The sequence below is a fragment of the Meriones unguiculatus genome, chromosome 9, assembly GCF_030254825.1.
Source record: "Meriones unguiculatus strain TT.TT164.6M chromosome 9, Bangor_MerUng_6.1, whole genome shotgun sequence".
In the NCBI taxonomy this organism is placed as follows: Eukaryota; Metazoa; Chordata; class Mammalia; order Rodentia; family Muridae; genus Meriones; species Meriones unguiculatus.
In genome coordinates this window covers 57,246,070-57,271,528 of record NC_083357.1, presented here as the reverse complement: position 1 = coordinate 57,271,528, position 25,459 = coordinate 57,246,070, and the positions used below count along the sequence as shown (strand labels likewise).

Below are 25,459 nucleotides of genomic sequence, written 5' to 3'. Positions count from 1 at the left end.
GCAAGCTTTAAGTGTTGGCGAAACAGCGGACGTAATCCTCACGGCAGTTCTCGCTCGCGCTTCCGGAAGCGCTGAAGCTGTAGTTGCCATGTTGGTAGCTGGCAGGGCGGCCATGTTGATTCTCTAAGTCATTAGAGACCATACATTGAAATAGCGGGAATAGAACACGTGTGGGTGGTTGGCGGATGGATAGTGTATGGGTTAGAGCTAGATGGACAGCATCGGAGTGAACAAATTCTCAGTCTGGTTGACTGTATACTCTGGGTCATGCACGTGCTAGCAAGCCCTATAGCACAGATGTGCGCCCTTAAAACCCAGATTTTCTAAATTAAAGATTATTCTTTTCTTTTTATGTGTGTGAAGACATGGAGTTTAACTATGTGACTCTTCCCAGTCCCCAACTAACAATCCGCTTGCCTCGATATCCTGAGTTCGGGGGTGTCAGGCATGTTCTGAGACAAACACTATTTTTGCAGCCGGAGGGAGTACTCTTTAAAAATGTACATGGACTGGGGAAGTACAAGTCTGAGATTCTGAGATTCCCAGAACCCACAGAAATTTAAGGCAAACTGTGTGTTGTGACAGATTTACTAATTTTTTTTTACCTTAATTTTGAAGAAGATGTATTTTTGAGTCTGAGTGTTTGCCTGCATGCATGTACCACATAGTGGCCTTGGAGGCCAGAAGAGGGAGTCTTCCTCGTGAACTGGAGTTAGAGTTGCGACCTGCAACGTGGGTGCTGGGAATTGAACCTGGGTTCGATTCTGTAAGCGTAGACAGTGTTCTTTACCACCGAGCCATCTCCCCCAGCCCGTGGTTAGACGGTTGTAACCTCAGTGTTGGAAAGACAGAGACCAGTAGAACACGGGCTGGCTGGCTAGCAAACCTACCCAGAAACAAGAGCTAAAGTAAAATATTTCCATTATTTTCTTGTGTATGTTCATGATGCTGGGGGCTGAATCCTGGGCTTCAAGAATGCTGAGCAGGTTTCTGCCGTAAGCTGTATCTCCAGCTCAGAAATCACTGCTCTTTTAAGGTCCTTAATGTGTGAAACACACACACACACTTTATACATACATTTATATATATGTATGTATACATATATATGGACTACCATTGAGCTATGTAACCCAAGATTAAATAATTATATACACATATATGTATATGATTTGAAATACATAGCCCAGACTGGCCTCAGACTCACAAGAGATCCACCTGCCTCTGCCCCCCAAATGCTGAAATTGAAGGTGTGTGCCACCTCACCTGGCTATAATTTGAACTTTTGAGCTTTAGTGTTCTGTCAATTTTAGTGAAGATATCAGTTTACTGGATTAAGTTGGCAGCATACAGTTGTATAGAAATTAACAACCATATTTTTCTAGAAATGTTAAACTATTGTTTTCCACTTGTACATAGGTAACAGACTATATTACATGTAAGGTCTTGTCTACAGTAGTTTGATTACAAAAACTAATAAAATATGACCTAAATAATCAAAGCTTTTTTTAAAGGGTGTTGGGGGGTATAGTTCATTGGTGAAGCATGTACCTAGTATGCACAATGCTAGAGATCTAGCTCCAGGGCAGCAGAGCAAATCAGAGTGTGAGCCTGATGATGAGCAGACATTATTACACTTCTTACACTCAGCTTTGCCTCTGTGCTGTGGGAGTTGGTTCCACAGATGGTCACAGAGTCTCCAGTTCCTCACATTCTTGGGTGGGATGTAAGACTTTTCAATTCTTCCTATTAATTTTATTTTTTCCTTTTGAGTGTGAACTGGTTTCCACCTAGATTTAGTAAACAAAATGTGGCAAGAGTGATATTTCCTGCGTTCTAAGATTTGCACCTCATATTTGCTCTCCCGGATCCTGGGTCTTCATGGGTGTTAAGTTGGAAAGAGGGGAGTATTAAAGAATTAAAAATGGCAAGGGAAAAAAAACAAGGGGTGGGGGAGGCAGCATTTCACCCATCCATCCAAGGTGCCAGAATTGAAAGGCCATGAATTTTCTAGCCTAAATTGATGCTTCCTGCACTGATCTCTCCACAGAGAATATAGACAAGACATTCTGCCCAGGCAACCGTGGAATCATAAATATATAACTGCTAAGTGATTGTACACAGTAATAATGCAAAGTTCTAAAATGATTTGTGACATAGTGGTGGGTTTTTGTTTGTTTGAGACATGGTTTCTCTGTGTAGCCATGACTGTCCTGGACTCACTTTGTAGACCAAGCTAGCCTGGAACTCACAGAGATACACCTGCCTCTTCAAGTTCTGGAATTGCAGGTGTGAGCCACCGGACCTGGCTGTGGTGAATTACTTAAACACCCACAGTACCACCCAATTTTGCATGTAGATACACCTGCCTCTTCAAGTTCTGGGATTGCAGGTGTGAGCCACCAGACCTGGCTGTGGTGAATTACTTAAACACCCACAGTACCACCCAATTTTGCATGTATTTAGTTTTTTGATTGAATGTTTTAGTTTTGTTGTTTCAGTCCTGCTCAAACTTTTTCTTTTTTTATAGCATTAGAAGTTGACCAGGACCTCACATGGCCTCATCACTCGTTTTGAGACAAGGTCTTAGGTGATCAGTGTCCTCAGCAATTTTGTTCTTACATAGCCTTACTGGGTTGTCCAGGCTAGCTCTGAACTTACTCTGTAACCCAAGCAAGTCTTGAGCTTGCAATTCTTTCCAATTCCCCAGGGGCTGAGAATATAGGCCTCAGCCACAAGCCCAGCCTACTCTCTTTTTACTTGACCAAAACCTAAATGCCCACCAGGATTAATCAGTTTACCTTTATTAAAGGTGTGAGCAGACAAGCTGATAGGAGGTCAAAGTCAGGTCTCACTGAGAATGGGACTCCACTGCAATGTTTGGGAACCAGGAAATATTGTTCATCGATTAAATTCTAAGAATGGTAAGCAGTGTCCCAGATACAAGAGCTTGTGAGGAATAAAAACATGATGATGGAATGTGGGTGCCACGAGGGGAGGGGAAGTAGGGTAATGGTAGAGCACATCTTTAATCCCAGCAGGCAAAGGCAGGGGGAAATCTCTAAATGAGGTCAGCTTGTTCTACAGTTTGAGGAAAGCCTGGGCTACACAGAGAAACCTTGTTTCTGTCAGGGAGATTTCTTTGACAGTAAGAAAGGAAAGAAAAAATAAGTATGTGGACGATGTGGGTATAATTCTCTGAGAATCAAAGAAACCTGAAGGAAGGAGAAAAATGCAAGGCTAAGGCTCTCTCCCAACAACGGAAGCTCCTGGAGCTGACCCCTTATCTTGTATCTGGTGCTTGTTCAGTTTTTGGTCAGAGAGTAGGAGAGTAGTAGCCAAAGGTTGACAGTTCCCCAGGCTCCTTGAAATCAGGTGTTCTTACTAGGGCATCTCAAAAGCCTCACATCTGTGCACCAAGGGGAGCTTAATGGTTCATATAGAGGTTTCTAAAATGTATCTGGATTGCTGAGTGGATGGAAGCAGTTACTATGTTTAAGAATGGCTGTTGTGGGGCTGGAGAGATGGCTCAGTGGTTAAGAACACTGGCTGTCCTTCCAGAGGATGGGGGGGGGGTATTTCAATTCCCAGCATCCACATCGCAGCTCATAACTGTGATTCTAGTTCCAGGGCATGTGACACCCTCACAGACATACATGCAGGCAGGACACCAATGTACATATAACGAAAAGTAAATTAAAACAACAACAACAACAAAAAAGGAATGGCTATTGTATAGTCTTGGCCAATTCCTAGTGTTGGATTTGACTTCGTTATCTCTAGGATCCTAAGAACATATTTTTCTTATCTGTCACAGTACTTTCCACCATATAAAAGAATCTGTTTAAATAATTCATCCTCCTCGAATGGGCTCATGGAAGTGCTGTCATGTCTCATTTACCCTCTTACCTAAGAACTGGGAGGTAGCTAAATGCTCGTGAACTAAGTGAATGAGTGAGAAATGTAGCTGTCTCTTGCTTCCCATCCACACATTTACCCCCCATTCTGTTTCTTCGGTCTGAACTAAATGTTTTGCAAGCTCCATTTACATATACTCATTCTATCATGTTAACATTAACTCAACTTCCAAGAACATGACCCAGTGGAAACTGAGAGCAAAGATGGGGTCCTAGCAAGAAGAAATCAAAGGCATCCAGAAAAATGAATTAGCCGTGAAGAGAAAAAAAAAAGGAAACATTAGAAAAGCAAGAAAAGTAGATCAGGAAAGATGGATAGAAAAAAAAAAGCCTGAAAGAGTGTGGAGAGGCAGGCTTAGAGTCAAAGAAAGCTCACTGACAGCTGTTACCATAATGAGAACTGACAACTAACTAGCAGGCCAGTCTGGTTTAATTATCTATGGCCGGTGGGGATGAAGGAGGTTAAAGGAATGGAAGAATCAAGTCATTTTCCTTTCCTCCATAAGCTCAAACAAGCTCCATATATATTTACAAAGCTTTGCCAGGAATTAAAAACAAAGAAGCTGTTTCTCTTTCCTTAACTTTCCATGATTCCCATGTGTTAAAGAGGGATTCCTGCATTGCTTGGGAAGGGGCATTCAGAATCAAATAGTTGTTCTTTATTTTTAACAGAGTGAAGAACACATTTACTCACCTGTGTCTTTCAGGGAGCCTTCTGTCAGAAGTATCCATGTAGCAGGAAATCAGAACCTGATTGCTGGAAATACTACTAAGACTGCGATCTAAAGCTCTAAAGATCTAGTTTTTCTTCTCAGTAGTATCAGGTAGTCCACGTTAGCCTTCCACTTTTGTGATCCTCCTGAAATCCCCTCCCCAATACCACCATGACAGTTCTCCAACTCCCCCCCCCCCCACCACCACCTGGACCTGGTTCTTTATTTGTTGCTTTCTTTCTTTTTGGGTTGTTCTTTTGTGATAGTCTCATATCGTCCAGGTTGGTCATCAACCCCTATACAGGCAACGATGAGATTGTTTGTTGTTTTTGTTTTTTTGAGATAGGGTTTCTCTCTTTGTAGCCTTAGCTGGCCTGGAACTCACTCTGTAAAACAGGCTGGACTCGAAGTCACAGAAATCCACCTGTCTCTGTCTCCCTGAGTGCTGGGTTAAAGGTCTGTATCACCACTGCCTGGCTGACTTGAGATTCTTGATCCACAGGTGTGCCACTGTGCCTGTCTGAGTCTCGGTCTGAGGCACTGTGCTTTGATCTTTTAAAATCAATTACATTCCTTTAGCATGAAGGTTCGGTGACATCATTTTTGGTTTTTCGAGACAGGGTTTCTCTGTGTGTAGCCCTGGCTGTCCTGGACTCTGTAGATCAGGCTGGCCTGGAACTCACAGAGATCTGCCTGCCTCTGCCTGAGTTGGGATCAAGGTGTGTGCCACTACAATCGGCTGACATTATCTTATAAAGGGGAAAAATGCTGCACAAAGGCAGCGCACACACCTTCAACCGCACCACGTGGGAGAAAGAAGCAGGTGGATCTCTGAGTTCAAGGCCAGCCTGGTCTACAAAGTGAGTTCCAGGACAGCCAGGGATACAGAGAAATCCTGTCTTGAAAACAAAACAAAATAGAAAACAGAAAAAAACAAAACGACAGAAAAACTGAAAACAAAAACCAACAACTGGAGAATTCAGCAGTTCTTTTGTGTGTGTGTGATTGCTAGGGTGGTTTTCTGCTGTTGAACCTTGGGCCTCTCCTGTGTTCTATCGCCGAGTTACACCCTTACTCCTAGAAAGTCAATTCTTTAGGAAGAGCAAGGTCTTAGAGAAAAATTTGGAACTTTACCATGTTGTGGAAAGACAAAGTTTAAAAAATGATGATGATAATAATAATACACACTTATTTCATGCCACATACACATGCATATATATTTTTTAAAGACACAGTTCTTGGAGTTGGAAAGATGGCTCAATTCCCAGCACCCACATGGCAGCTCACAACTGTCTGTAACTTCAGGATCTTCAGATATACATGCATGCAAAACACTAATGCACATAAAATAAAAGTTAATTAATAATAATAATAATAATAATAAAAGACAAGGTTCTCTGCCTGGCATTGTGGTGCAAGCCTTTAACCCAGCATGAGGGAGGCAGAGCTCTATTAGTTTGAGGCCAGCTTGGTTTACATACATAGTGAATCCCAGCACAGCCAGAGCTACGTAGAGACCTTGTCACAAAACAAAGGACAAAGATTCTCATGTATCCCAGGCTAGTCTCTACCTCACTGTGCAGCTGAGGATGAGGTTGATGGCTTCTTTTGTGTGTACTAAGCAAGCACTCTACCAACGGAACCACACCCCTAGCTCTCTCCTCTACATTATTTACTTATCTATCTCTCAAGAAAGTTTTTCTGTGAGTTCGAGGCTGGCCTGGAGCTCAGATCCACCTGCCTCTCCACAACAATTACCACCCCCCATCCCACGACACCTCCGTGCTAGGATTAAAGGTGTGCACCACCACTGCCCAGCTTACATTCTTGTTTTCAAAAACTTTTATTTTTTTATGTTTGTGTTTTGCTTGCATGTGTACTTGCACTACGTATCTGGTATCTGAAGAGGCCAGAAAAGGGCATCAGATCTCCCACGAATGGAGTGAATAGATAATTATGAGTCACCATGTGGGTACTGGGAATTGAACCTGGGTCATCTGGAAGAGCAGCCAGTGACCCAGTGCTCTTAACTGCTCAGCTATCTTTCTAGCCCCTTTGAATTTTCCCTTTTCTTATTACAACATTGATTCTCAAAACTCATAGAGTATCAGTTATCGTGGTATATAGATTCAGTGATGTCAGTGGGCCGCTTGAAGTCTGGGAAAGACTGATGAAAAGCTTCCAAACTCAAACAAAACAACACAAAGTTGTGTTTTGGTAGAAACTGGCAGAAAGTCCTAAAGGAAAAACCTCAGCATTGTCTGGACACTGGGCAAATACCCTTTGAAAGATAGAACCTTTGTTTTAAAAAGCTCTTTTTCCCCTCGCAGTGAAGTTACATTTGCCTGAGGTTGTTTTAGGACAAGGCTGAGGAAGTTAAGTATTTCTACTACACCATATGCCCAACTTTGGCAGGAGAAAAACGTGGGAAGAGAATCTCCATGTTAGGGAATGCCAATATCACACCCAATCTGGCTATTTAGTCACAAAATAGGAAAACACACAGATGCTTGGCCAAAACACCTTTAATGATGAAAGGAAAGACACTAGTATCTCCTTTCTCTTCTCTTACACATTTCACTGTGTTAGGGAGCTCTGGAGCCTTCTACTTTAGAGAATCATCATTGACATTAGCTAATAGCAAAATTCAGTCTCCTCCTCAGAACACCTGTTCCACAGGATCCTATGTTAAGAGTAAACACTACATCTCACTACAAGACAGAGAAGCAGGAAGGAACCATTTGAAGCTCATCTCTCAACACCTGGGACTTGTAGAAGCAGACAAAAAAATTAAGACATAAGCTCTGGCCCATGGTCAGGCAAAATTGGGGAGGAAAGGGTGTTTGAGAAGACGGGGAGAGAAATACAAGGGGCAAGAGAATAAAACAGGGAGCTATCTAAAACTAAAAGCATTCTAATACCAGAAAGTTCCCCTCCCCCACAGCCCTCGGGGCCTCTGCATACCATGTCACCATTAGCCCAAAGGAACATTTCTGAGAATTCATACTCACAGGAGCTGAAGCCCCTCCCCCTTATATCATGTCCTATTCTTCAAATATGTTCCCAGCAATCCCTGCTTCAGTAACACTCCTCAACAGTCCATCATTAAGTACACTCACCAAGGCTCTTTAAAGTCATGAACTGTGTACTTCCTAAAATATTGCATGAGAGACCTCTTTGCAAGAAATCTGCTTGTTGGTTGAGAGGCCATGATAAATGAGAAGAGAAAGGAATCCTTGCATCTTGACCAGCCAATATCTTCAACTTAATGTGAAGCCTCAAGGGACATGCTGAAAAAAAGTATCCCAGTCCTTTATTCTTCTCTACCTCCTAGGGTTAAGCCACCAATTACTAGAATATCTTCATTGCCAGCACCCTTTGGAGAAGGAGGAAGGAGAAAGAAGTTACAGTTTGTTACTTCTTTTCTCTGGTGTGCTTGTTGGGCACCACCTCAGCTACAGGAGGCTGGAACAGGTTATGTTCTACTCTGCCTCTCTGGGTCATGTTCTTGGAGTCACTTTCTCAAACACAGTTCCTGGGCTTAACAGCAATGATGGTGCTAGGGCTCAAGTGGCAATGCTGGTGGATCTAGAACTCCAGGGCTTGGCGGGTAGGCCACCTGACAGGAAAACTGGGTACTGGTTGCAGAAAGGTAAGAACCCCACCCCATACAAGCTTCTCAAGAAAATCCTGGTACAAGTCTTGCAGGGTGACTTGGTCAAGATTACTGGGCCCTCCATATGCAACTGCCAGCCCTTTTGAGCAAGGCTGCCATTCCAAAGAAGGGAAAGGGAGATGAGGAGGGGGCTCCCCTTGAGAATATGAGAGCTATAGAGAATTTGTTTTCCTTAGTTACATCGAACAAAAAGGTGATTAAAAATTCTTCTTAGGGGGCATCCCCTTTCAAATGCAATTTTCAAGCTCAGGGACTAGAGAGAAGCCACTAAAAACATCATGTCAGAACTTAGGAAAAGACAAGAGAAGGGTGAGTAAATCTTGGGAGGTCCTTCTACGGAGCTCTCTCAGTTTTCGTTCCCTGGGTCAGAGAGAACCAGGTACAGAAAACAGGCTCATGGGATGGCGGGGTCATCTTTTCGAGGGAATGGGGAGAGCCCCGGGGAAGTGATGGAAGAGGAACAGCCAGGCACCAGGGAAAGAGTAGCAATATTCTGAGGGCCATGGGGTGCAAAGGGTGGTGGTACCTGATGGTGAGCCAACAGCACGTGCTTCTTGAGCATAGCACGGTCAAGGAAGCCCTGCCTGCAGAAGACACAACTGAAGAGTGGCCCTTCCTTCGGATGGGTCTTCTGATGCTCCTCCAGAGCTGTCTGGGTTGGAAAGGTCTGGGCACACACTTCACAGGCCTTTCTGCTGCTGCTCTCTCCTGGCTCCTTTTTCATGGCTTCTGGTACCGTCAGCTCCTCCACCAGAGGGGTGCCTGTGCTCTCTCCTTCTTGGGTGATTGCTGCCATCGGGCTTGAGGTCGCCTCCAGTTTGGCCTCTTCCTCCATGCCTCCGGAAACATCGCTGGTTCCCTGCTCCATGGGTTGGGGATGATCCAGGCTGTCGGGTGGTGGGGGTGGGGGTGGCGGCAGAACAGATGGCTGAGTGCCTTTCTCATTACTATCCATCTCCTTCCCTGCGGTGGGTGCTGCCGCGGCCGTGGCCACTTCCTCCTCTGCCCCAGATACCTCTTCTGAGTCACCTCGAACTGATATGGCCTTCTCACCCCCACTCTCTGAGCCTCTTCCTGCTAGGGAATCTTCATCCGTCACATCTTCCTCTTCTTCTTCCTCCTCCTCTTCTTCCTCGGACAATTCCTCTTCAGGTGACGGCTGCTGGGATTGCTGCTGAGGGAAACTCCCCGGTCCAGAGACTGTAGATTGCTCAGAGTGACTTTCCTGGGCAGCTCCTCCACCTTCAGGAAGTGTGGACCCACCGTTGGGGATCTGGCCCCCGAGGTGCATCCGCACGTGTTGCTGCAAAGTGACGGCGTTGGTAAACTTCTTCTGGCAGATGGGGCAGGAGTTCTGGGCCCGGGCAGCTGGACTGGTCTTGTGGCCCACAAAATGCGCACGCAAATTGCCCCTTGTGGAGAAAGCCCTGCCGCACACCTTACACTTGAAGGGCCGCTCACCTCCATGCTGGCCATAATGCAGGCGCAGAGCCCGCGGGCAGCTCAACACTCGGAGACAGATGACACACTGGTTAGGTCCAGAGGCCGAGGCTGAAGGCGCAGGGGCAGAAGTAGTGGGGGCGCCTGAGGCAGTAGAGGCCACTGCCACAGCTCCTTGGCGGTCAATCTTTTCTACCAGCTGCTGCAGCTTTGATGTCTCAGAAGGCGAGGCCCCCAAGGGTTCCAGCACATAGGGGAAGGGGAAACTTCCTGTTGACTTCAAGTGGTTAGTGAGCAGTGCCCAACTGGGCAGCGAGGTCACCAGCTTACTTAGCTGCATTCGGGTGGCCGTGCCACCGTCCGCTACTCCAGCGATGGCTGAGCCCTCACTCCCCGGGGGAGTGTTCTCATCGGCCTTGCTCTTGGGCTCCACCGCTTTCATGAGCACGAACTTGTTGAACGTGGGGAGCCCAGGAGCCACGGCCGTACTCGTGCCCGTGGAGAGCAGCGTCAGGCTCTCCGTGGCGCTGAGAGCTGTGGTAGAGGCCACCAGAGGCTTGCGCTCAACAGCGCCCCCTGGCGTGGCCGCCTCCTCTTCCGCTTTCTCTGGCGGCACAGACATTCCGTAGGGCAGCCCGCTGCTGGTGATGACGTAGTCTAGGTGCTCTGGAACTGGATGCGGATTCATTTGCACGTGTGGGTACTTCTCCCGATGGCGGTGGAAGTGTACTTTGAGGTTGCCGCGAGTAGTGAAGCGATTACCACAGACGTTGCACTTGTAGGGCCTCTCACCGGTGTGGGAACGAAGGTGGATCTGCAGGGCGCTGTCACTGCCGAACACTTTGGCACAAAAGCGGCATTTGTGCCTTCCGCCGGGCTTCTCCAACGAGCTGATCACTTCCCCATAGCCCAGCTCACCACTTCCATTCTTTGGCTTCAGGAGCCCCGGGGAGGCAGCAGCCTCAAGGCCCCTTGCTGCCCCAAGACACTGAGCGGCCAGGAGTCCTGTGGTGCCCGGGAATGCTAGATGAGGTGAGGCAATCAGCTGATCTGTGCTGCCTGGCTGGGCAGGGGAGGGGGCAGGGGTAGGTTTGTGGCTTCGCCCAACCCCTCCGACAGAGAAGGGGTGCTGCGATCCTAGCGGGTGGTAAAGGTGGAAGAAAGCCTGCTTAGGGGGGTCTGCCCCTGAGGAGGAGGAAGAGGAGGAAGAGGAAGATGCCAGCGTCTTGCCCGTTTGGACAGGCTTGATGGGACTGAAGAGGGGCAGTAGGGGCTTGGTGGTGGAGGCAGCTCCTGTCGCAGGGAGCTCTGAGGGACTGGCAGGGGCACCCACCGTTTGCCCTAAGGAGCCAAGTAACAGCACCTGGCGGCAGATTTGCTCAGTCATCTGCATCTGATGAATCTGGCGCTGCTGCAGCACGCGCAGCTCTTCCAAGATCAGAGGAATGTTCAAGTGGCCACTGCCGACACTTGGAGGGGGAGGAGGTGGCGGTGGCGGAGGGGGTGCAGGAGTGGATTCTGGAGGTAATGGGGTTGCTCCCAGCTTGGGACTGGCCAAGATGAGGCCCCCACCTCCTCCAGCCGCTGTACCTGTGGCAGCGACCAGGAAATGCCCTGAAGATTCCTCTCCTCTCCGCTCTGGCCCCCAGGTGGGATCCGAGGGTCCAGAGGACCCAGAATCTGGGGGATTGCTGTGCTCTGTGTCCATGACCTGGGGCCTACCGGGGCCCTCAGGCCGGGGCGCAGAGGAGGCTGAAGAGTTGCTGGGGTTCTCTTGGCCCCCAATTATCACCATTACGGGTGGGTCAGTACAACATGCGTTCTGGTGAGCGAGGAATTCGGTCGGGTCAGAGAATTGTGCGCAGCATTTGGCACAGACTTGGGGGTGGTCCTCCTCGTTAGCATCACCTGGGGAGAAGACAAGGAGAGAGTATGGGTAATGCGGTTGTGTTGGGTGTCGGAGGCTCTAAAGAACCCGCAGCCCCGGGAAGTGCCAGTCAGAATCGGAACATAAGCTTAAAGTCAGACCCTGTGGGAAGCTTGCACTCAAACAGGACGGACCCGCGTGGCTCCGGGACACCCAGCAAAAGGGGGGGCGATAGGGCGCGCACACTCCGAGCCTCCTCCGTCGCCCCTCCCCCTCCTCTGGCCCAGGAAGAGTGGGAATGGATGTGAGAACTGGGGCCTATGTGCAGAATCACACACCTTGTCCGCCCACTCAAAGTCCTTACACGCGACCATCCCCTCGGCCCCCATCTCTGCCCAAACCCGGCCCTACCGCACCTCCGCGCTCCGCAGGCTCCCCGCAGGGACCCCCGAATCGAGAGCTGCTCCCGGTTTCCTGCGCCATGGCTGTGGGGAAGTGGAAGGCGGGATAGGGGTAGGACACAATGGGTATCCGGTCTGGGGAGGCGTCGGTGGGCGCCTGCGCTGCGGCAGTCCCTGCGCCCAGCGGCCCAGACTGCGGAGGAGATCGGCGGTGGCGGGGGCAGGGAAACAGCGGCGGAGGGGGAGGGGAGCGCGAAGGCGCGGAGGAGGGGAGGAGCTGGAGCGCGAAAGCTGGTAGAGGGGAGGTGGGGGAGGAGAGTTTGTGGCAAGAAACTGCCAGGGAGGGAGACGAAAGCTGGAGGAGGCGAGAGCGGAGAGTGCATGCAGGGGGCAAGTCTAGGAAGCTTTACCCTGGCTCTGGCTCTGGGTCAGGTGCGGTGAAGCACCTTGGGGACCCACTGCACCCTATCCTCTGCCAGCTCCCCACCCCAGATGTCTTTATCCGAGCCGCTTCCACCGGGTCATTCCCAAGCGCACAGTGGGAAACCTTGCCGGCTCAATAGATGAAGGCGATAGGCTTCAGTAATTTTTCTTCGGATAAAGGATCTGCTGAGCTTGGAAAACGTGGATTCCAAAGGGTGGTCTGCCTGCACCGGAGGTCGGAGGGCAAGGATGGGAGGAGCGGCCCCAAACACCCACCCCCTGACCAGCTCGCACACCGCAGAATGATCTCAAGTTTTGTCTTCACCCCCTACTCCCATCCTGCCCTCATTCCTCTTCACAAAAGAAGTTTCTCGGGGGCGGCGGGTTTCAAGATAGAATTCCCAAGGAAGTCATTTGAGGGCCCCTTCTTGAGGAACACTAAGCCCTTCCCCCAGAATAAAGCTCAACACAAGCTAGTCCACAGTCCATCGGCCCTCCCAAACGCGTGGAGTTCGTACTTAAAAGAAGCCCTCTCCCGTTCAGCGCCCTCTTCGCTGCTCTCCTAGACCCTCCCCCCCTCCGCGCCCCTAAAGTGGACAATTAAGAAAGATATTAGCTTGCAAAGGCCTAAAGAGGTCCACCGGCTCCAATCTTGGGGGAGGGGAGCTCCTTTTGAAACAATAGGGAAGATGCGGAATGGGCTTTCACAGTCTGCCGCTCAGCATCCAAGGCCCCTAACAGCCCCAAGCAGATCTGAATTCCTAGACTGACACCTGCTCACCTCCACGGGAGGGGCCTGCTTTCCACCAGAGAAGAGTAAGTTAGGGATAAGGTGCTTCAGACCAGGTGCTCTGCATTCTTCTTCTTCCTTGAAATGAGAGTTAGAGGGTCCCTCACTTCTTAAAATCCTTTATTTTTACATGTAAAAGGTGATCTCGGGACCTCTCTTGGTTGTACAGTCCTCACTATGTAGCCCAGGTTGACTTCGAACTCACAGCTCTGTCTCAGCTTCCCAAATACTAAGCCTGTGGTATGTGCTACCACCCTCCCTCCACGACTGGCTCCCGAACCACTGTCTGTTTTTGAGATGCGGTTTGGGTAGCTGAGCCTAGTGGTTGAACCCCCAACCTTCCTGTCTCTTCCTCAGATGCTCGGATCACAGTCTTGCCCAGTTCTCTTTTTGCCTGGCTGAGAAACTGGGGCCAGTTATACCGACTGTAACTCCCTTTTTTATAAAGAGACAATAGTTTATATGCACTATCTTTATCAGAGAAATATGTTGAAAGCAGACAAATTGAAAACTGTTTTTTGCTGTTGTCGTTTGTTTTTCCGTGTCGCTGGAGATGGACCCTTGAGCCAAGTGTCCCACCACTGAGCTGTATGCCCAGACTAGAAAATGCTAGAAAAGTAGTATTTACATATGTAAAACCCCTCCTCTCAACTTTTTAAAGTTTGAAGAGCCTTATCGATTAGGGAATTTATATTTTTAATAATTAGAGAACCCCAAATACACAATACACATACACTAAAATGACATCTTTTTTGTGCTGGTTGGCTTTTTTTTTAATATATATATATATATATATGGTCTCATAGCCCAGGCTGGCCTCAAACTCACTACTAGCTAAGGCTGGCTTTCATCCTCCTGCTTCTACCCATGCACTCAGATTATTATAGACCTGAGCCACCATGTCTACTGCACCACTGTGAGCATTGAACCCAGGACCCCATGAATGCTAGGCAAGAGCTCTACCACTGAGCTACCTCATTTCTCATCCCCCAGTTTTGTTGGTTTCTCAGAACTATCATTGGTGTACATCTTTGTTAAGAAACTTCAGTAAGGCGTTGGGGGTTTAGCTCAGTGGTAGAGCGCTTGCCTAGCAAGCGCAAGGCCCTGGGTTCGGTCCTCAGCTCTGATAAAAAAAAAAAAAAAAAAAAAAAAAAAAACTTCAGTAAATCGCTGAGAGGGGTGGTGCATGCCTTTAACCCCATCACTCAGGATCAGAGTCAGGCTGATGTCTGTGAGTTTAAGCCAACCTGGTCTATAGGAAGCTTCAGAGCAGCTGGGTTTATACAGTGAGGAGGAAAAAAAAAAAGGTAAACAATTACCATCTTTATAAATTGAAAACAGGCCAGGCACGGTGACCCATGCCTTTACTCTCAGCATTCAGGAGGCAGAGGCAGGTGGATCTCTGTGAGTTCAAGGCCAGCCTGGTCTACAAAGCGAGTCCAGGACAGCCAAGGCTACACAGAGAAACTTTGTCTCAAAAAACAAAACAAAAAAACAGTAACAACACCAACAACAAAAAACAACCAGGTGCTGATGGAGCACACCTCTAACCCAGCACTTGGGAGGCAGAGGCAGGTGAATCTCTGAGTTCAAGACTAGCCTGGTCTACAGATCAAGTTTCAGGATACCCAGGGGTACACAGAGAAACCCTGTCTTGGAAAACAAAACAAAACAAACAAACAAAAAAAAACCACAACCACAAAACAAAAGAAATAAATAGATAAATTAAAAACACAATGTTGTTTTAAAACTTCAGATAATCTCAAAGATTGAGCCTTGTGAATCTGAGCACGGAAACTGATGAGCACTGTTTTCGCAAATGGAGAAGAAAGAGTCCAGGGTTTCAAGTTAGTCCAAGACACAACACAGGTAAATGCAACGTGTTTTAGTTTTACAGATAAGGAAACTGAAGCTTGCAGAGGTTAAGTGACTTTTCCGAGCATACAGAGTAATTCAGCTGAGCAGCATTCACCACTTTGGCTCCTGTCCAATGCTTCTCATGCACATCCTAATGCTAGAGAAAGGGGCCCGTGGGGCTCCTCCCTGTCATTTGTTCTTTGCCCTCAAGTCAGAGAGAAGGAATCAGATGGAGTCTTTCTACTGAGAGCATTTGTTAACTCGAATTTAACACTTGATATCCAGTTGCTGTTCTGTCAAGTCCTTGGACAAGAAAAGAAATCCTTTTCTTCTTCTCCTGGGAAACAGTGTCCTCTTTCTTGCTTTTTAATGAAATGTGCTTTCTGATGTGTCATTTGATCTGTGCTCTTTAAGGTAATTTTAGTTCCCGATGAAAGGTGATGTATCAACAGCCACCTGTAAGAGGAACCACCCACTCCTCAGCACCTTTTAGGATCCCTGCCTCTCCTGAAAAAGGGAGCAAGATTCTTACACAGACGAAACTAAAGTCACAGAACACAGGAACGCGCTAAGCTGGTAATGGTACACCTAGATAGCAGAAAATGTGAAGCGAACTTCCTAGGCCACAGGCAGAGTCTGTGATGACTGTGGACCTGCGTGCACATGCTTGTTCAAATTTACAAAGAGCTGAAGTGACAAACAAACAAACAAAAAAACCCAACAAAACAAACCCCCACAAAATAAAACAAAAAACCATGTAGTTTCTCTTCTAAGCAGGGGCTTAGGGATGTAAGTCAGTTGGTATCAGGGTGCTTGGTTAGCAGGCACAAAACCCAGAGTTCAATCCCCAGTGTAAACCAGGCACACACGTATGATCCCAGCACTCTGGGGTTGGAGGCAATTGGATCAGAAGCTCAAGATTAGCCTTATCAACTCCAATACAAGCTGGTAGCTAGCCTGAACTCTATAAGACACTGTCTGAAAGATAAACAAAGAACCAACATTTATAGTGTCCCATAAACTGCCTCAGGCTTGGGAGAGGATGGCTAGGAAGAACACAGAACCACAGAGGGCCAGAGTAGCAGAAAGGTGTACTTGAACAGTGGCTCTCAGCCTTTACTGTCCTAGAATTACCTTTACAGCTTTAGCACATTCTGATGTCTTAGGCTGGGGCTATAACTCAGTGGCAGAGTACATACCTAGAAGGCACAAAGCCCTGAATTCAATCACAAACACTGGAAAAAAGAAAGGGGGAAAAAAAAAGCAAGGCATGGAGGCAGAGGCAGGCAGATTGCTGTGAGTTTGGCACTGGCCTGGTCTACAAAGTCAGGCCAGAGCAGCCCAGGTTACAAAGAGAAACAAACAAAACAAGCCCAAGGCTAAAATAAATTCAAAAGCCCCAAGGGTAGGATCCAAGCCTCATCAACCTCATTATTTTGACACAGAGGCTCAATAAGCAGCTCTGGCTAGTCTGGGACTTCCTAGTGGGCCAGACTGGCCTCAAACTCAGAGATCAACCTGCGGTGACTCTGAGGTGCTGAGATTAAAGGTGTGTGACATCATTGCCCATCGAGCATTGGTGTTTTGATGATGCTCCTCGATTACTCCATTGTACAGCTAAAGGCTGGGAATGTAGCTTTCAGTGATATAGCAATTACTCAGCACAGATTGAAGCTCTGGGTGCAGTCCAAGTGAACACGTGCAAACACACACACACACACACACACACACACACACACACACACGGGGCAGGGAGGGCATTTTGGCATATGCCTGTTATGCCAGCATTTGGCCATACCACTTTTTAATTTCTGAGCTACACATAGTGAGACCCTCATATATATTATAAATAGACATTATATGTTGAAACTAAGGTCTGATGATGATGTTATGGCAGAGCGTTATGAGCCCGCAGGCCTTGGGTTCAGTCTCCAGCACACACACATAATCCCGCCCCACAGCAAGAGGCAAGTGCTGCAATCACAGAGCTGAGAGGATTGTCCTTCCCTTCAGACCCTCCCCCTCTTCCTCACAGATATTACCAGAATTAAATCCTTAGTAATTGGCAGCCTCTGTGAGTATAGATTTGTAAATGTTGCCAACATCACTTTTTCAGAGCACAGGCCTGTAATCCCAGCACTCAGGGAGGCACAGGCAGGTGGCTCTCTGAGTTCAAGGCCAGCCTGGTCTACAAAGCAAGTCCAGGACAGCCAAGGCTACACAGAGAAACCCTGTCCTGAAAAACAAACAAAATCACTTTTTAGAGAACATCCCACTGACTCTTTCTCAGTCTTCTCTATTAAGCTTAGACACAATTCTTTGACAAACCAAACTAGTATACTGAAACCTATGATGCACCCATGGCCTGTTCCACATGGAAGACAGAGGCAAGAAGACTAAGACACCAGTTACCAAGAAAGACATTTGTGTGGAGTTCAAACACTATTTTGAAGCTCAAAGGTATTTTAGAGATGTGATCCTGGTAAAGTCCCAGTTGATTCTTCTCTTTTCAATTTGAGGAGAATCCTCTCTCTCTCTCTCTCTCTCTCTCTCTCTCTCTCTCTCTCTCTCTCTCTTTTTCTTTCTTTTGTCTAGAAATAGGGTCTTGCTAAGTAGTGCTGCCTGGCCTGAACCTCATTATGTAGACCAGGCTATGGTAAAACTCATAGAGATCCATTTATCTCTTTCTCCTGAGTGCAGTGATTTAAATTGTGTGCCACCACACACTTTTTTTTTTGACACAAGGTTTCTAAGTAGTCCTGGTTGTTCTGGAACTGGCCTCGAACTCAGAGATCTGCCTGCCTCTGCCTCCAAGTGCTGGAATTAAGGGAGTGCATTTGCTGTTTTTGCAGAGGGTCAGAGTTTGGTTCCCAGCACCCACCCACAAGGCATCTTGCAATTGTCTGTAACTCCAGTTCTACAGAATCCTACCTCTCTGACACCCTCTTCTGGCCTCTGTGAGCACCAAGCACACATGGTACCCTGACATACAGGCAGGCAAAATACCCATACACATAAAATAATATAAATATGTTTAAAATAGTAATAACAATAATAATAGTGAAAGGAAGGAGAAAGCTGGATGTAGTAGATCATGCCTTTAATCCCAGCATTTGGGTGGCAGAGGCAGGCAGAGTTCAAGGTCAGCCAGGGCTATAGAGTGAGACCCTGCCTCAGAATAAGTAAACAAACAAACAAACAAACAAATGTAGGGAGGTAATAATAGAGGAGTTAGAAGGAATATAGTGAAGAAAGTGCAAGAATAGCCATGTGAGGCACTTAGATGTGCATTAAGATTTGACAGCCAAAGGCTGAGTCCAGATGGGTGTGGTGACACAGGCCCTCATCCCAGTGCTTGGGAGGTTGAGGCAGAAGGATCAGAAATTCAAGGATAGCCAGTCTAAACAGCATGATGCAGTCACCAAAACAAAACAAAGCAACCAAAGCACAAAACAAAATAGGGGGCAGGGGCTCCCGGTACTTGAAACCTCAGGAAAGAAAGGATTTGTCCAGAGTTAAAAGGTCACATAAGCCTTGAGGTCCAGACTAGTTTGAAAACCCAGTTTTCTCCAAAGGGCCGTGGTGGCACAAGCCTTTTAATCCTAGCACTTGGGAGCCAGAAGCAGGCAGATCTCTGTGAGTTTGAGGCCAGCCTGGTCTATAGAGTGAGTTCCAGGACAGCCAGGCCTACACAGAGAAACCCTGTCTCCAAAAAAACAAAACAATCAAACAAACAAAAAGAAAAAAAAAGTAGGTTTTCTGCTTCCTTATTTCATGTTTTAGGTAAGCCTGAGTCAGCCACTTAGTCTCTCTCCGTTTCACTCTTTCTTTCTCACTTTCTTTCCTGTTTATTTTTTGAGACAGGGTTTCTCTTGTATTCCTGGCTGTCCTGGACTTGAGTTTTAGATCAGGCTGACCTCGAACTCACAGAGATACACCTGCCTCGTCTTCCCAAGCACTGGGATTAAAGGTGTGTACCATGACACCTAGCATGCACCCATTTTTTCTTGACAGAGTCCAGAGTTGCTCAGGCTCACCTTGAACTCATGATCATCCTGCTTCAGCCATAACACAGACTTCTAAATTACTTTCTGTCCATTTAGAGATATAGTCTTCCTAACTGCCACCCCAGAAGGTACCCAAAACTTAAGTCCTAAGGGGTTCAGAAACCTGAGAGATGAGCCCTCACTTTCATGTGTAAGGTGCCCTAGTTTTGCCTTCCTTGCCTTTGCTATTCTTGCTGTCTGCCAACTTCCTTTTCTCCCTCCAGGTCTGCTTGGCTGTTGTCCTGGTTTCTCCTCAGTAAATATCTGGGCTTCTGATCATTTCCTTCATTTCCCAGATGTACCAGTTAACATTTCCCCCAGTTACATCCCTTCTGTTCTGTAGTTCAGATATCTAAACTCTGTAGGGGAGAGATTCTTTTTCTTTCTCTAGCATTCTTAAGTAAATAGACTATTTCTTGCTCATCACTTATGTGCAGTAACTATTTTGTTAGGTTTTGGTGTTCTAGTTAGGGAGCTATGCAAGAAGAAAGTAGAGAAATAGGTTTTTTAGCAAACAAAACAAAACAAAAAAACAAACCACTAAATGAGCAATAGATGACTCTCACTTTACAGGTAAACCAAGGACACAGTCCTTATTTAGTGTAAGCATTGCTTTGTGAGGTGCTGTAGATAAAACCAAGGGCCTCATGTATGCTAGATAGGTGATCTTTCCCTGAGTTACATTCCTACCCCTTCCTCCTTAATTGTGGGCCATGCTCTGAGGTGGAAGGGAAAGTTAGAAGCATAATGAGAAGATAATTAGTAGATTCTGCGTTAGGGATAACACAGGGCCCCATGAATGCAAGGCAAGCTCTCTACCTCTTCACGATAGCCCAGTCCTTTTATAAACACTCCTATACATAGCAAAGAATGCGAATTTATAAATTACATGCTTATAAGAGGAGGGAGAATTTTAGATAGTCATGTCACTGGTTGGTTGGTTTTTTTTGAGACTGGGTTTCTTTGTGTAGCCCTGTCGGTCCTAGAACTCACTTTGTAGAGCAGGCTGGCCTTGAACTCATAAAAATCCATGTGCCTCTGCCTTCGGAGTGCTGGGATTAAAGACACGTGCCACCATGTCCAGCTAGATAGCCATGTTAAATTGCAGGTGAGACCCAACAAACCTCCATTCAGGTCATGAAAGTAGACTAGGTAAGAGAGTCTTGAATACTGATATAAGAGCCCTCAGGAGTTCTATTTTCTTTCTTTTTCTTTTCTTGAATGGTCTTGATCCCACAGCATGTCTCTGCCTCCTGAGTACTGGGATTAAAGGCGAATACCACCATGACCAGCCCTTTCTTAAGATAGATTTTAAAAAATTTATTTATTTGTATTTTATATGTGTGAGTGTTTGGCCTGCACATCATCACTTTCATGCCTAGTGTCCATGGAAGCCAGAAGAGGGCATTGATTGCCCTGCACTAGAATTACAGATAGTTGTGAGCTGCCGTATGTTAGTGTTGTGAATCTGAGCTGGGTCCCCTGGTAAAGCAATCAGTGCTCTTATGCTGTAAAGCAAATCTTAAACAAACAAGCAAAAACAACGAAGGCCAGCCTGGTCTATAGATCAAGTTCTACAGCCAAGGCTACAAAGAAAGCCCTGTCTCAAAAAACCAAAAACCAAAATAAAACTTTATTTACTTATTAGTATTAGTATTTGTGTATGTGTGGACATGCCATGGACCAGCTGTTCTCAACCTCTTTGGGGATCAAACGACCCTTTCACAGGGGTCTCCTAAGACCATCAGAAAACACAGATATTGGGGCTGGAGAGATGGCTCAGTGGTTAAGAGCGCTGTGTGCTCTTCCAAATGGACCCGGCCTCAATTCCCAGCAGCTCACAACTGTCTGTAACCCCAGTCTAAGGGATCTGACACCTTTACACTAATGCACATAAAATTAAAATTAAATAAATTATTAAAAAACAGAAAACACAGATGTGTACATTATGATTCATATAGTAGTTAGTTATAAGGTAGCAACAAAAATTATTTTATAGAGCCAGGTGTGGAGCATGCCTGTAATCCCTGCAGTTGGGAAGGCAGAGGCAAGCGGATTGCTGTGAGTTCAAGGCCAGCCTGGTCTACAAAGCGAGTCCAGGACAGCAAAGGCTACACAGAGAAACCCTGTCTTGGGAAAAAAAAAATTATGGTTAGGGGTCATCACATCATGAGGAATTGTATTGAAGGGGCAGATCAACAGGCGTTTCTGATCGTTCTTGCTCTTTGGATTACTTTTTCCCTTTCACACAAATGCAAAGTTTACCTGAATTTTCTTGCTTCATAGGGTGTAAGCCTGTATGTTTTCTATAGGCATGGACTTTTGGCAGCGTCACTACACTTCCAGTATCCAGAGGCCCCCACCCCCACCCCAAGTGGAAACTGTACCGTAAAAGGCTTGAAAATCCACCCCCGGGAGCAGCTGGGTACCTTTTGACTCCTGCAGAAAACTTTCCCTCAGCCACGGTGTGAGCAATGGATGAGCAGATGGGAGGAAGGAGAGGAGGAGCTGCCTCTTGGGGCTTGGGGTGGTGTTCAGCATAGTTCCACAATTGAACCAGCGGGGGAGCAGGGCTGAGAGGCAACTCTCGGGCTCTGGGGGAAATCTCCTATAGAGCGCGAGGAGGAAACATCCGGCCTATAGCAGCATTAAGGAGGCTTAATGTGTCTCAGGAGGGAAGGCTGCCATCACCATAGAACCTCTAAATATGGGCGCAGTGGGATCTCAGCAAAGCAGCGGCTTGGGGAAGACGCGTCCTACCCCAAACTTAACTTGTTTGTTAAGGTTTCGCTATGCGTGGTGCACTGACTCAAAGTCATTTTTGTGCAAGAGGAAAGACAACTTTAATCCATGCTTAGTCCTAGTACACTATCCCAGAGCCCCTCACGTCTCATAAAGAACTACTGAAGTCAAGCCTTGGAGAGGTTTGTGGGTGGCTACTGTTCTCGCATATGATAATTACAATATTCCTTCCCCCTTAGTACTTACAGTGGGTATGTTGCTAAGAAACACCATTGATGCTGGTCATTTCCCCCAAAGGGCTTCCACAAGTCAAAAGGGTAACTAGTATACTCACCCACCTCTGTTTAACAGATGAGGAAACTGAGGCATGGAGAAGCAAAACAAGCCAACCAAGTTTGTATAGCTAGCCAAGGGGAGCTGGGAGGAGTCAAGGTTTGTTCAAAAGCCAATTCTGAAATTATAACTTCAGAACCCTTATGTATAATTTTATCGTGTTCTCCCCACCCCCCGCATATCAAGCGTTTGCTAAGCAAATGATTGGCACCCCGAGCTGTACTTTCACCTTGTTGACACACATGCAGCCTTCTGTTTAGTCCAAAACTGGCTTGAGTCTATGAATCACATGGACATTGATGCCTCTTCCTAGACCTAGCTCAGGCCTAGAGAATGAGTGCCACCAGCCTTAGAAATAAGCATCTGGGTACCTAAGCCTTTCTGCCGACTCTTCTTTCCGTTGTCTCTGAGGCACTGAACTATCAGTCCCAAATACCATCCTCATTCTACCATGGCCTTTCACGTGCTGGAATATCCTAAGAATACAAGGGCCTTTCCATTCAGCTGTGCTGATGCGAGCCTGTGATCACAGCACACAGCACACAGATGGCCGAGGCAGGAGGATCAGGCCAGCTTGGCTACACAACCTATTCTCTTCTCCCAGAGGAATTTCTTGGTTAAAAGAAACATACAGCATCTTAGCATAATGGTGCAGGTGCAGAAGCCTAAGCCAGGAGAATTGCCAAAAGTTCCAGGCCAGCCTGGACTCTATAGTGACTGCAGGGCTTCATAAGGAGGTCGTCTCAAAAAACGAACATAAATAAACAGTAAGATCTTACACAGTGATAGTATATATTAGCAGGTAGGTTAACATGCACGTAAGTACTGTCTTTGCCTCCCTTAAAGCACAAACCTGAGTCCCTTTACAGAGTTGTCTTTCAGTCTCCCCTCGGGATAAGGAGGAGTACACCCCCAAGCTAGCCAGCATTCTGACCGACATTAGCTTTTCTCCCTCTGGGAGCTCTGTTCTCAGCTCAGCCCAACAATGAGAAACTTTATTCTCTTCTCCCTCAGGGGAACCTTCACGTTTATCCAATTCATTCTGTTGCAACCCAACTCTCCAGAAAGAAGAGGGGGAAATCCCATCCCTAAGAGACGGGTCTTCAGGTCTGAGGACGTTACTTAGCAACGGCACAAAGACCAGTGAGCAAAGAAGGACTTGGAGAGAAAACTCTTGGGTAGGGAGACAGAGCCAGTTTGAAAACTCCATTTCATCCAGAGAAAAGCAAGGCAAACACAAACAGAACGAATCTAGACAACAGCAAAGGGTGGGGAGAGGGGGTATCTTCCTTGCACTAGTTCTCGCCTCACATCCTGAGGTCTGGAGTCCTTCACATCCCCAGTGACCAAAGCCCTGCCCAGGTTTGGCTCATGGCCGAGGTGCCCTCCATTGCCCTGGCTTGAACCATGCAGGCTCTGACTCACACCACCACCCCCCGCAACCCCCGCCCCCCAGCACCCACCGTTCTCAGATGCGCTGGGACCTTCACAGTCCGAGATTAACTGCTGGGGTCTCCTCTGCTTTCGCCGAGACATTCCCGAGTAGGAGAGGGAAGGCACCGCACCGCGCCGCACCTCACCGCACCGCACCGCACACTGAGTTTTAACGGGGTGACCTGTTTGGATCACCCTGGCTGGTCTGAGACCAACGGCTGTCTGTCCCCCAGTGCAAACCACTGTGATGCAGAGGAATGCTCCCCTTCCCAGAGACAGGCTAACTAGTGTGACTCCTTCCCGACTCCCTTTCTCCCTCAATCTCTCAAGTCTTTAAAAAGAGAGACGCCCCCTTTTTTCCCCCCTTCAGCTTCTTCCCAACGCTCCTGCAGCTCCTATTGTAAAAGCAAAAATCCTAATCTTTCCGCACACTCTTTTCTTTTGTACTGCAGAGGAAGGGATTTAACCCTCTCCTCCCTGCCAGGACTCTGCCGGCCTCACAGGGACTGCCCCTGGCTTGTTTTTCTAACTCTTCCCCCAAGATCTTTCGTAGGGCTTTTTGATTTTCTCATAATTGTGCCCCTGTGTTTGACGATGCTTAGCTTCTGCGTTAGAATCTTCAACACAAACTTTTTCATATACGTTGTTTTTTTGAGGCCAAGAAGTCAGCTACTGCTAGGTGAAAGCGGGAACAGAGAAGATTAAGTAGACTGAGTAAAGTGAGAGACGTTATCATAATCATGTAGACACAGCTTTGATAATTTATACGGATCATTCATTCAGATGATGTATTTTAGTATCACGACTCTTGAGATTGGCTCAGCAGGCTTTTGTTAATTAAGAAGTTAGTATTGTGTACGTGTGCACGATGCATCTGTCCTATGGTCATTCCCGATGTGACGTGAATGTTAAGTCAAAGAACTTTGTGGAGCCAGTTTTCTCCTTACACCTGGATGTGGGTTTGGGGGATCCAACTCAGCTTGCTTGTCTTGACCAGCAAGGACTGAGCCAAGCCGTTGTGTCAGCCCACCAAAGGTCTCCCCTAGCCTACACACACACACACACACACACACACACACACACACCCCAAACGCACACTTTGTAGCTCTGACTGTCCTAGAACTCACTGTGTAGACAGGCTGGCCTCAAATTCACAGGGATCTGCCTGCCTCTATCTCTCAGGTGCTAGAATTCCAGGTGTTTGCCTGGATGTTGTAAACAACAACATCCACAGTAGGTCTTATAACACTATTATGTACAGGGGATCCTGGTCACAAATTAACCAGAAGGTGCATGTAAGTTAGGTAACCTTCCCAAGACTACCCGAGAAACCCGGGGCCTATTTTATGGTGGCAGGAGAGCAGTGTGCCACGAGACAGCTAGTTTGAAGGGGTGTGTGGGGGGGGGATCGGTACCTCCTAAGGGATTTTATTTAAAATCGCAAACACTGCAGGCGGCTGTCTCTCCAGGTCCTGTCCAGTCTCTCCGTGGAAGGAATGCCTGTGAGAAGACGGCAGATGATTTCCTCTGCACTTCAGAACAGAGGCTGTGAGAAGGCTATAGTGGATCTGTGAGTTCTGTATAGCGTGTTCACAGGTGGAAAATAACTGTCAAGGATTCTTACAGGTGTCAAATTAGACCTCTAGTGATTTGGCAAAGCGGGCTGTGCTGCAGTTTACCAGCAGAGCATTTGCCTAGCATGGTAGACGCCTCTGGTTTAATCCCCATCACCAAGGGGGGGGGGCACGACAAAAAAGGAATTCCTCTATCTGGGCCTACCTGCATTCCTAACACTCAGGAAGCTGAGATAGGAGAATCATAGG

General features: G+C 47.1%; 1 protein-coding gene across 4 annotated transcripts; it reads right to left on the bottom strand.

Moving 5' to 3' along the window:
• Positions 1 to 7,134: 7,134 nt before the first annotated feature.
• Positions 7,135 to 24,257, bottom strand: Sall2 (spalt like transcription factor 2). Of its 4 annotated transcripts, none has more exons than XM_021652314.2 (2): positions 23,666 to 24,257; positions 7,135 to 11,651 (listed from the first exon to the last, which is right to left on the bottom strand). In XM_021652314.2, the coding sequence occupies exons 1-2, from the start codon at positions 23,736 to 23,738 to the stop codon at positions 8,698 to 8,700; spliced, it is 3,027 nt and encodes a 1,008-aa protein (XP_021507989.1). In that variant the 5' UTR covers positions 23,739 to 24,257; the 3' UTR covers positions 7,135 to 8,697. The 4 variants fall into 4 exon arrangements, with proteins under 4 accessions (XP_021507989.1, XP_060247208.1, XP_060247207.1 ...); XM_060391225.1 differs by lacking the exon at positions 23,666 to 24,257 and adding an exon at positions 23,056 to 23,162; XM_060391224.1 differs by lacking the exon at positions 23,666 to 24,257 and adding an exon at positions 12,422 to 12,681.
• Positions 24,258 to 25,459: the final 1,202 nt, after the last annotated feature.